General features: G+C 49.0%; 1 protein-coding gene across 6 annotated transcripts in view; it reads left to right on the plus strand.

Annotated features, from left to right (window-relative positions):
- ANXA9 (annexin A9) overlaps nt 1-11,739 on the plus strand; it is a 197,406-nt gene extending 185,667 nt beyond the window's left edge. For all 6 annotated transcript variants that reach the window (XM_069649758.1, XM_069649757.1, XM_069649759.1 and 3 more), the window contains exons 12-13: nt 8,818-8,940; nt 11,038-11,739. In XM_069649758.1, coding sequence (XP_069505859.1) covers nt 8,818-8,940; nt 11,038-11,100 — 186 coding nt within the window. In that variant the 3' untranslated portion in view covers nt 11,101-11,739. The remainder of the gene's footprint in view (nt 1-8,817; nt 8,941-11,037) is intronic.
- Nucleotides 11,740-12,033: the final 294 nt, after the last annotated feature.

A 12,033-nucleotide genomic window follows, 5' to 3' on the forward strand; every position in this document is an offset into this window, starting at 1 on the left:
CAGGAGAAGGCAGAGGGGCGAGTGAGAATCGAGAACAGGGTTTGTCAGAAGGAGTAATGGGATCAGGAAAAGTAGAGCGAGGGTGCGTGTGGGTTGAGAGAACTGAGCAGGGTGTCTGATATAGGAACAAGAAAACCATAATTTCCGAATGATGAACGCAAGGGGAGTGCTTGGTTAGGGACCCCTTTGAACAACCCTGGAGGGAGCAAGTTAGGCATGGTTTTAACCCTTAGGCCGTCATCTGTAGCTAGCTTATAGAAAGTAGGGGTTACCAATCGCTAGTTGCCAGATATGGGGTTAGGGAGGTGGGAGTCCATGGTAGGACAAGGAAGGAAAGCCCTTAGAACCATATTTGCTATTGTTGAGATGAAAACCCTTGTCTCTCTTTGCTGCCTGCCTGCTGCTGAAGCCCCGTCCCCTCTGAACAAGAGCTGTTGCATCCCCCCGTGAGGTGAGTGTGGCTGTTTGCTCCCATTGGCACGGTCTCTCTTTGCTGCCTGCTGCCGAAGCCCCGCCCCCTCTGAGCAAGAGCTGCTGCATCCCCCCCTGAGGGTGAAGCCTCTGGGGGTAAGAGTGCAGGTTTTTGCTCCCGTTGGCCTGATCTGTCTTTGCTGTCTTTGCTGTCTGCTGCTGAAACCCCACCTGCCCCCCTCTGAACAAGAGATGCTGCATCCCCCTGTGAAGCCTGTGGGGGGTAAGGATGCGGGTGTTTGCTCCCGTTGAGTGTTTGTACCTGAAGAGCTGCCTGCCGAAAGACGTAGGAGGCTATGAAGACAGCTAATTCTCCGTTATGGATTCTAGTTGAGACCCGCATAGTGGAGCAGCAGAGTAGAGTTCTTCTGCATAGGATCTGGAGCGGCGGTCTCACAGGGTTAGGGCTCAACCAAAGCATAAGGTGAGAGTCTCCTGATATAACATTACTGTATTGCCTTTGGTCCACTGTCCCTTCCCGGCAAATTGACACAGTAGGACAGAAGCGGGAATTAGCGGGCCTAGTGAACTCTAAATGGAAGAGCCAACTTCCCATGCCGCCCTGGACGAGCAAACTTATTTCAAATCTGTGCCCATTTCTCAGCGGAAAATCCTGCTAGTAAAAATAAAAGGGAAAAGAATCCCCCAAGTGTCTGCCTCCCCTGGTCCCAGTGGCTATCCCATGCGGAGTGGGGACCGCAGCACAAGAATCTGCTGACCCCTTCACTTCTGGAATACGGGAAGCTGATGAACCTGTAGGAACTGTTGGTTGTTCACGGCATTTCCCTGAAAGTGAGGGGTCCATTACTCTCCCTGTGCTCATTGATGCTCCCCTTGGGATCCTTGCATGGGGATCACTGTCCCTCTCTTTTCTGAATCTGGAACTTCTACTCCTATGTCTGTCCCTATCGGCTGCTCAATGCTAGTCACCCACTCCACCCCAGTGGTTTCAGATGTCACAGCTCCCCATTTATTTCAACAATCCATTAACCCCCATACTCACTGCATTGTGACATCCAAGACTTTTGAGACTGCGGTGAGAGGGGATATTACAACGAAACCTGCGGTGCCCACAATGCCCACAACAATGATGTCTCCATCCGAAGAACCCCCCGGCCCGGTAAAACTGGCGAAACAAGTCCCACCGATGTTGGGATACCTTAAAAGTCAATTGCAGGGTGAAAGATCGTCTGGATTTGTAAACAGAGGAGTTGCAGAACTGGGACCTTTGGAGGTATTGGTGGGGGCCACTGTTGAAATCCTGCCAGACAAACCATGCCATGGCCCTCCCTCTCACTGCAAGGAATCAGCCAACGTCTCATCAACCTATTTAGAAGGGAGAGGGCCAGAACCAAGTGTCGGTCAGTGCAGTATCGTTCTGGGTGAGATTTTCCTACTAAAAAAACTGATCTCGCATCTTATTTAACTAGCTGATGGTGGCCCATGCAAGAAGGGATACCCAACTGTTCTGGGGTCTGAAGGAGGGGGTACAAGAATGAGATGGTTAATGGTCCACCTGCACCTGAGCTTAGCTCTGGCAATCCTAACATCTCTGGCACTTCTCAGAACAAGACACGGGGGATGGCCATGGGCATGAGAATGGATCCAAGAAAATCACCCACCTTGCAATTGGCTTCGAGGGTGAGGAGGCCCTATCCCATCTATCTAATACAGCATCCAAGCATCTCTTTGTTGAGCTGAGCGGGATTGAGCAGTCGCCCGTAGCCTTGTGCGGCCAGCTGTGAGGCTGCCTTCCTGGCCCTGTTGGGCTTACAGTAAGTTTATTTATTGAGGCACTGTTGTTTCTGGCGCTCCGTGCGCGTTGTTCTGCCCCCTGCCCCTCCCTCCACCTCACTTCCTGGTCCTCCTCTCCCCTCTCCCTTCCCGCCTCCCTGCCCACCCTCACCCCCCCTTCCTCTCCTCCTGCCTTAAATCCCACCCCCCTGGGCAGCCCCCTGCCCGGCAGCCCCCTCGGCTAAGGGCCCCTTAGGCGAAGGGCGGCTCCTACGGCTGCGGCTCCTACGGCTGCGGCTCCCAGTGTATCTTCAGGTGTCCGCAGGGGACGCCATGCGCCGTTCCGCCGTTCTTTCTGGTTAGCTCCACCTGCTCGCCCAGCCCACCAACCTACACCTTTTCACTTCATTCACATGGTTCCTACACTTCTGTGTTCTGCTAATTGTGGTAAACTAGGGCTTTTTTCTCCCCTCGCAGGACTCTCAAACTTAGGTGGCCTCTACACTGGGTACCTAATACGCATTTACTGTGTTACTGTTGCTCTGAAATTGTGGTAAACTAGGGCTTGCCGCTCATTCCTGTCCACTTGCTCTCGTCTGTCTTCCCCCCAATCCCTCCTTATTCCATGGTGCTCTCTATCTCGCCTATCTTCTCTAACTGCTTCTCCATTGACTATCCTGCTCTCCTCACTAAATCTGGTAGGAACAAGTTTAAAAAGGATATCCTGGTCTCCAACCCAGGCCTACCTATCGCTGACACCTACACTAGTTCCTCCTCCAAGGAAACTTTTACTGACATCCTCTTTTTCGTGCCTTCCCCTGACCTATGGACCCTTCATATGCTCTCTGTGCTCTCTCCCTTCTCCTCTTCTCCCATTAATGGTGGCACCCATTGGGATGTCCTCTTGGCCCCCTCCCGCTCCTTTAAGGCCATCATTAATGTCTACGCTAATGGGACCGTCTTGGTCCAAGGCCCTCAGGCCAACCTCCACCTCTTTGATAGACGCTTCCCGCGCCTCATCAACTTCCTTTCCTCTCCTGCGGTCCCCGCTTCTCTGTCCTCGGCTACCTTGCCTCCACCCTCTCACCCTGCCCTCTCTCGGGCTCCCTCTTCTTCACCTCCACAGGGCGCACCTCTGATCTGTACCCCTCCCCAGAAGTCCTTCAAGGATGGCAACCTTCTCCACATTGCCACTCTCAACTCTCGCTCTGCCGTCAAACATTCCTCTGATATCTGTCGCCTTCTTGAGGAACTGGACCTTGACATCCTCGGTCTCACTGAGACATGGTTCACGGCCAGCTCTGTCACCAGCTTTGACACACTCCTACCTGACGGTTACAAGATCCTCTCCTTGCCTAGGCCAAACCGTGCTGGGGGGGTGTGGCCCTTATCTTCCCTGAGTGGATTCCTGCCACTGTCACTCCTACGCAGACCTACTCCTCCTTTGAAAGCCTTGTCTGCCGACTCTCTCTCTCTCCTAGCCATTCCCTTACCGTGGCTACTATCTATCGGCCACCTGGTCAAATTTCCTCCTTCCTCTCTGAGTGGGCTGACCTCTCCTCCTCACTCCTGTCCTCAACCACTCAACTCCCCTTTCTTGGAGACTTCAACATCCACCTTGATACCTCCTGTCCTCCCTCTGGACTCTTTTGCGACCTCTGCGACTCTCTCTCACTCTCTATTCTCCTGTCTGGGCTGACCCATTCTGCAGGGCACACTCTTGATGCTCTGATCTCTTCTGACCTTCCCCTCTCTGTCCCTCTCTCCACTCCTCTCTCCTGGAGTGATCACTTTCTCCTATCCTCCCACTTCACCTTCCCTACCCCACAGGCAAAGCCATCCTCATCACTGCCACCCACCTTTGCGGTCATCCGACCCATGAAGCGCGTGTCAGTTGAGGCTTTCGCTACCACCATCTCGCCCCCCCCTTCGGCTGACTCCCACCCTGACACAGCACTCTCCACTCTGCTATATCTGATACCCTTGATATCCTTGCCCCTGTCATGAGAATCTGCCTGAAGCCTAAAGCCAAATGTAACTCCTGGTATGACTCGGATCTCGTCACCCTTAAACGCAAGTGCAGGGTGGCAGAGAGGAAATGGCGTGCTTCATGTTCATCCTCTGACAAACTGGCCTGCCGCCTGCTCCAAAAGCAATACCGGCTCTCTGTTCTCACCAAGAAGAGAGCCCTTATCCAAACCTGCGGCATCTAACAATTCGGCTGAACTCTTTAAAATCTGCAAGGAGCTGGCCAACCCTGCTGCAGTCTCTACCTCTCCTGTCCCCTCCCAGGACCTCTGCACAGCACTGGCCTCTCACTTCATTTAAAAAACTCAGGACATCCTCTCCTCACTCGCCTCCTATCACCTCCCCCCTCTATTCCCTGCTCTTCCTCTGGCCCTTCTGCAGCCACCCCTCCTCCCTCCTTCTCTGCCTTTCCCCTTTTTTTCTGCTGACGAGGTTTCAAGACAAGTCCGATCTATGAAAGTCTTGTCAAAACAGGTCCACCCCTGTTCCTCCAAAACTATCAAGGACCACATCGACTCCTTGGCTCCTGCCCTGGCTGACTTCTGCAATCACTCCTTCGCCTCTGGAGTCTTCCCATCCCCCCTCAAGCACTCTCTTGTGCACCCCCTTCTTAAGAAACCCTCTTCCGACCACTCCTGCCAAGCTAACTATCGCCCAATCTCTATCACTCCCTTCCTGGGCAAGCTCCTGGAGAAACTGGCCATCTCCCAGTTTAATCTCCATGCTGAATCTGTTGGTAGTCTTCATGACCATCAGTCCGGCTTCAGAGTTGCCAGAAGCACGGAAACTGCTCTCCTGAACATCCGTGAGGACCTGCTCTCAAACCTTGACTCTAACACCCCTTGTGATCTCATTTTGCTCGATCTCTCTTCTGCCTTTGACACTGTCAACCACACCATCCTGCTCAACCGTATCTGTGATAACCTGGGTATCACTGGTCAGGCTCTGGTATGGCTGACCTCCTTCCTCTCCAATCGACCCTCCCAGGTCCAACTGGGGTCCTCTTCCTCTCTGACATCTTTTTCTCTACCTGTGGTGTCCCCCAGGGATCTAACCTCTCCCCCTGGCTGTTCAACCAGTATCTGGCACTTCTTGCTCACCGCATCGCCACTCTCTGTCCCAACTTTCAGTGCTACGCGGATGATACCCAGCTCATTTTCAAGCTACCCTCGGCCTCCTCTTCCCCTTCCCTCATCTCTGACTGTCTTTCTGCTATCCATGAATGGTGTGCCGCCAACGACCTCTGCCGTAATGCCAGTAAGACTGAGATTCTACTCATCGGCACACCCACTCCCTCCTTCCCTGCAGCTCTCTGGCCGGCATCCCTTGGCCCTCTCCCTGCTCCTACCTGCAAGGCAAAAAACCTCGGGGTCATTTTCTACTCCACACTCTCTTTCTCTCCTCACATATCTGACGTCTCTAAGAAGTAACACTACCAGCTACACCTCCTCAGAGGTACGTTTCCTTTCCTCTCCTTCCCCCAGAAGCTCACTGTCTCTAGAGCCCTGGTTCTCTCGAAGCTGGACTACTGTAACAGCCTCTATCTAAATCTTCCTGCCTCTACACTCCGCCCTTTGCAACTCATCCAGAACAGGACTGTGAGACTTGTCCTTGGCCTCAAGCCCAGGGACCGTATCTCTCCAGGACTGAAATCACTACACTGGCTCCCAGTGGCTGCGAGGATTAAGTTCAAAACCCTTTGCATTGTCCACAAGGCCTTCTGGGGCCTTGGGCCAAAATACCTTCAACTCTCTCTTCCTAAATATCTTCCTTCTCGAGCTTTTCGCTCATCCACCTCCAACTCCCTCAGGGTCAGACGCTTCTCCAAGCAAGGAGTTGGGGGTAGATCTCTATCCGCAGCAGGGGCCTCCCTTTGGAACAGCCTTCCTGCCTCCCTGAAACTTGAGGAGAACCATCTCCGGTTCCGGAAACACCTCAAAACCTTCCTCTTTGCCTCCGCTTTCTCTCCCTCTCTCCCCTGCTAAAATCAGCAAACCTGCACTAAATCTGCAACTGGGCCACTCACCGATCTCAGTCCTTGGCCCAGCCACTCTTCCCTGCACTGCCTACCTGCACTACGGGACTGTCTCTGTATCCTACAGCCCCTCCTCCCGGCACTTACCTTGCACTTGCCACCAGCTGGCCCTATTATTTATCTTGTATTCTACTAACCATGTACTGCACTTTCCCCTCTCCCCTTTCCCTTGCACTTTTCCCTTTCCCCACTACCCTTGCACTTGCACAATCTGAATGACACCTGGCCTAGTAGGATCGTTGCGTTGTCTGTCTCCCCCTGGTCCCCCTCTGCCTCGTCGCGCCTTGAAACACTTTTGTATAGGCGCGTTACAAATGCCATATCATATCATACAGAATTAAATAACCATGTCAGCAATGAACCTGACCACTGGTCCTCTAAGCCAACATTGTTGAGCCCGCTGGGGCCCAATATAGTTAGAGTTCCCAGGGCAATCATCACCTCTGGAAGGGTAACAACTCAGATGACCCACCCATTGAACGGCATAACTGACAATAGAAATGGGATGATGTCACCACAGGCAGGGAGGTCATTCTACCTTAGCAGGGTCCCCAAGCTTGCCCCAAACATTCACGAACCTAGACACGCCCTCTTAAATAAGTGCCTTTACTGGATCAGAGTGGTGAGGGGTTGTTCATTTGTTAGGCGGGAGCAAATTATCCGCTGCACGAGGCTCCGTCGACAGGGAACCTCCAGATGTGACTCCATTAGAATTGAGCTTGGAGATTATGCCTTAGTTGAGGGCATATTGAATCTTAATAAGACATGTGGCCCTCCACCTAATTCTTCAATCGTATCCAGTTCTCGACCTAGTGAAAGAACTTTCCACCGTTCTGTGCTCAGCGGAGCAAATGCCACACCAGTGGGGACCAGGTGCCCAAGCATGACTTCTCTGTGACGGTTTAACAGTAACCATTTGGCTCCTCAGTGCTTTGATATGCATCTGATGACTACACAACATCCAAGGGACGCCTTGACCACCTCCAATCTGCAGCCGCTTTACTCTCTCCGTTTGTTTGCGGGAAATGTGATGTTTTATATCTGTGCATTTTTGGATGCTGTGTTTGTATACTTTGATGGTTCCAAGCCGAATAAAGTTATGATGATGAAAAAACCATCTTTTGGAGTTATTATCCATGACACCAGATGCAGCCTGAGTGCAGGGTCTATACAGCTATTTTAAACTGCATCACTCTTCCTTGTGAAGTAAAAAAGAGTCAAAAGGGCAGGACTGGTGAATGTGCAAATAATGCCTTTCTACACCTAAACAATCGATTCAGTAAATGCTTGTTGCATTTCGATAATTGAAGACAGTTATATATGCTTGCACAACAGCTGCCCGAATGGCAATGGGTTACTTGCAGCCATTCAGCCTATCCTTATCCAGCCATGTCTAGATGACTTGGAGCAGCCATGTCTGCCTGCAAAGGCCTCTGTTGCAATGGTAGTAGGTTAATTGCAACTATCGAGCAGTTTGTGGTGTAAAACAACTTCATAAGGCATTGGCATTCAGCGGTTTGATTTCTAAGCACTAGAGCATCTCAGCACGAAACTCTGAATCAAGGTTCTTAGCTTTTTCCGTTTGATTTATATAGAACATGTGAATAGTAGCAGTAACATGCTTCTAGTGTTTTGTAAAGAAAATGAAACGATCAGTAATAGCATATGTTATTCTTTGTATTGGGATCATTTGTAGAAAATAATAATATACAAAAGTACCAAAGTTACCTCTAAAACAGGCACATCTGTTGGTTCTGGCAGTGCCTGTGCATTACATATCCATCTCCCTCTCTCTTGATCTGCTCTTTGACCTCTGTCGCCATGCTGGGGTGACTCTTCTTCCGTGTTGCTATGTTCAGTTCCAGCTCTTCACTTTTGCCCCTGTAATTTCTGTGCTGTGCATATTCTCCTAACATGGCTATGCCCCTACTGCACACACAGTGCATACTGAGCCTTCTGCGACTAGACCCACGTTCCCCATGTGTTTTGGTACTGCCTGTACAATTGCATTTAATGCCACAGGGCGACATAGTCAACGGTATGGACTTGGGCAGGAACCAGACTTGCTGTTTTTGGAAGTGTTGCCTTTGAGCCTGTAAAGTAGGTCTCATACTAGGTCAGCCTACCTACCTACACACTCAAATTCCCTACACAGTTACCTGCAGAAGAGATTCCATGTGCTGAGAATCCTCAGTACAAGCTGTGATAGGAGGTTAGTACAATATCCCTTATGAATCCTACACACAGGCTTCCTAGTGGCTTTTCTCCAGTGTGGTGTTTACCATTTAAATTCATCTCTTACAAAGAGACTGGTGTCTGGTTGTAAAAGGTGCATTTAAATGGTCCAGGGTCATCTGTATGGAAAGTTTAGTCCAAATGTGTAATCCATTGTCCACAATAAAAGTTGCCACCACGCATACAGCTTATTTAGGTGTCTTGTTGACAACAGTCTCTGGATTAGTGTGAATCAAGATGAATACTAAAACCCACACAATTTGTGAATGGTGTCATGTTGCAAACTAACTCGCCTTTTTTGGATTTTTCCACAGGGAATGGGAACCAATGAAAACACTCTGACACGTATCATGGTCTCGCGCAGTGAAATAGACCTGCTCAGCATAAGGGCAGAGTTCAGGAAGAAATACGGAAAGTCCCTCTATTCCTTCCTCCAGGTCAGTGGTGCTTCTATTCTGTGCCTCACAGATTCCTATTACTGTGTGAGTCAGGCTTTCAGCCTTGTATTCATGAAATCCAATGTCCGTGGCCTTGATTTCCTAAAACAGTGCGACCTGCAGAGTTAGTGGAATGCATAACACCAAGAGGAAGGGTGTCAACAGTGTGATCGTCAGCTCCCAGGGCCTCCCTTAGTCCAGGAGTGTTTAGGCTTCAGTTAAGGTCTACAATTCATACTTTGTTGCAATTCCCTTTGCTCTTCTTTATTTATTTATATTTATAAAGCGCACAAAGCGGCCCCTAGGCATTGTGGAGCTGTTACAGTAGTGCTTACTTGGTTACGATAGGAATTTACATGATGGCAATACCAGCTGGTTCCATGGTTACAGTTGAACCAGTTCCTGGCACTTAATACCGTAATGATAGCTTACTTGCAGGGGGAGGAAAAAAAGGGCGCAGTGAGGCCAGGCAGAGACAATAGAGTTACGAGGAAACAGCAAGACGTTTTGAAAAATGGTTCCATGGTTACTGCGGAACATCAACAGATGAGCAGAGGCCATTACAGGACACAAGCAATACTATGGTTGAGCTCAAACAGGGGGAGTGCAGCTATAACTAGTAGTGACCAGTAAAGACATTGAGTTACAGGGACACTGACAAGATGTATGGCCCAATGGTTCCATGGTTACAGCCGAACAGAGCAGATACTATGGTGGTGGGCGAGGGACAGAAGGATTGGCGCTACTGACCTACTACAAGTGTCTTAGTACCGTAATACCGTAATGATAGCTTACTTGCAGGGGGAGGAAAAAAAGGGCGCAGTGAGGCCAGGCAGAGACAATAGAGTTACGAGGAAACAGCAAGACGTTTTGAAAAATGGTTCCATGGTTACTGCGGAACATCAACAGATGAGCAGAGGCCATTACAGGACACAAGCAATACTATGGTTGAGATCAAACAGGGGGAGTGCAGCTATAACTAGTAGTGACCAGTAAAGACATTGAGTTACAGGGACACTGACAAGATGTATGGCCCAATGGTTCCATGGTTACAGCCGAACAGAGCAGATACTATGGTGGTGGGCGAGGGACAGAAGGATTGGCGCTACTGACCTACTACAAGTGTCTTAGTTAAAGAGTTTTGTTTTGAGAGCTTTACGGAAGACAGCATATGAGACTTCATGTCTTAATGACCATCAAAGAGGCATTCATTTACAAACTTAAAAAAAAAGAAAGCATGGCATTTGAGTGGTGGTCAATCCTAACACGATTACTGCTTAATCAGAGTTTGAGATACGCATTTTCTTAGTTATCACAGCAAAAGAGGCACCCCCATGGCTAACAGATGGGCCTTCAACAGTTAGAGAGGCTTCTGTCAGGCTTACTACTCAAGATGCCCCCGTATGGCTCACAGCTAGAAAGACCCCACTGTGGCTCCCCGCTAGAAAGGCCTCACAGTTGCTCAGTTAGAGAGGTCTCCGGTGTTCACATCTAGAGGTGTGTGACAATAGGTCAGAGTTAGACATTCCTCCTTAAGGTTCACAGCTAGAGATTAGACTAACAGATTCAGGTGGTATACAGTGTTTATTTCGAATCCTGTATATTGAATCCCCATATATCGAATCTTTTATCTTGAAAACTTTATAGTGAATGTATTTAGGGTGGGGTAAAGGGTTACATTTTTGGGGGAAACAGTCGGGATTGGTTTTTAGGGGTGGGAAACGGGTGTATGGGGGGCCCACATTTCTTTTTAAAGATGCATTCACTTGAAAGGTTTTCAAGATAAAAGATTTGATGTATGGGCATTCGTTATACAGTACCTCGATATAAAGACATGTCAAAATAAAGGTGCCTCATCAGGAAGCACAGCCAGAGATTCAAACCTAACGGTCATGGTTACACATATGTCACTAGGCTTACAAACAGAGATCCCTCCTGAGGCATGACTGTTGGCAAAGGTAAGTCAGCACTGGCTGAAGAGTAAGCAATATTGAGTTTTAGCTGATCTTTGCAGACACGGAAATTGTGATTGTGGGCTGCAAGGCTCAATCAGTGCAACTCCCAGAGACTAATGCTCCTTTTCTGACTTTGTTTTAGGCCAGCATAACTGGAGATTATCTCACAGCTCTCCTCTCCCTGTGCAGAGCTGAGGACCTGTGAGTCGAGGCATTGTACCCCACCATACTACCCCATCTATCCAGCTTTCAGCCCCTGCACTCTAGCCTGCCTGTATCATTACTGGCAATGCCTGATGGAAGCTACAGTCTTGATAGTTAAAAGCGTCCGTACAAGTGGAAGCACAAGCAGTGACTAATGGAATTATCCCACCCCTGACACCGTTCAGGGCTGAAGAACCAGCTGCCTTCCTTGCGTGTATCCTCACAGAGCCTTTTAAGGCACCTGCCCTGCCAGCGAGAACATTCTGGTATGAGCTGAATGAACCAGAAGGAACCAGAACTTGATGTAAGAAGTCAAACAGCAATTGTACCAGCATTCCTGAAATAAAAATGATACACCCTTAAACTTGTAGGCGCTTGGTTACACTTGGCTCCCTGTAGCATAATCTCTTCCGCAACAGGATAGTTTGGATTCTCAGACAAAAGACTATACGTTCGTTTTGACAAAGGCACAAGATATCATTTTCAAATGTGGTTATTTTAGTCCATATTTTTAGAAACTATCAGAAAACATTGATTCCTAAGCAACCATGATATAGTTTCATTCTATTTCATAGGCTTGTTGTAATCTGCTCTTATTTTAGGTCGTTTTTCACAATAGAAAAGATTATTTTCCATTCAGGCAGTGACAATGTTGAGTGCTTTATTGTGGCATCGCCCTCTTAGTAATATATAGTAATATAAGTCGTCTTGTATAGCACATTTCTGCCATTTTTGTGGCCTCGTTGTACATGACTCTGTGCTTAGTTCCATTGTTGTGAAAATGTCAGCAGTCCAGAGAGAGAGAGAGCAAAGTCTTGCATGCATACTATTCCTGATTTATGCTTCGTTTGGTTTGATGTAGGGAGCGAGTTATTCACATTTTGTTGGTATGGTTTAATTTTAGACACTGTGACAGGAGACCCCCACAACTGCA

The sequence above is a fragment of the Ambystoma mexicanum genome, chromosome 1p, assembly GCF_040938575.1.
Source record: "Ambystoma mexicanum isolate Mex_15411 chromosome 1p, UKY_AmexF1_1, whole genome shotgun sequence".
NCBI lineage: Eukaryota > Metazoa > Chordata > Amphibia > Caudata > Ambystomatidae > Ambystoma > Ambystoma mexicanum.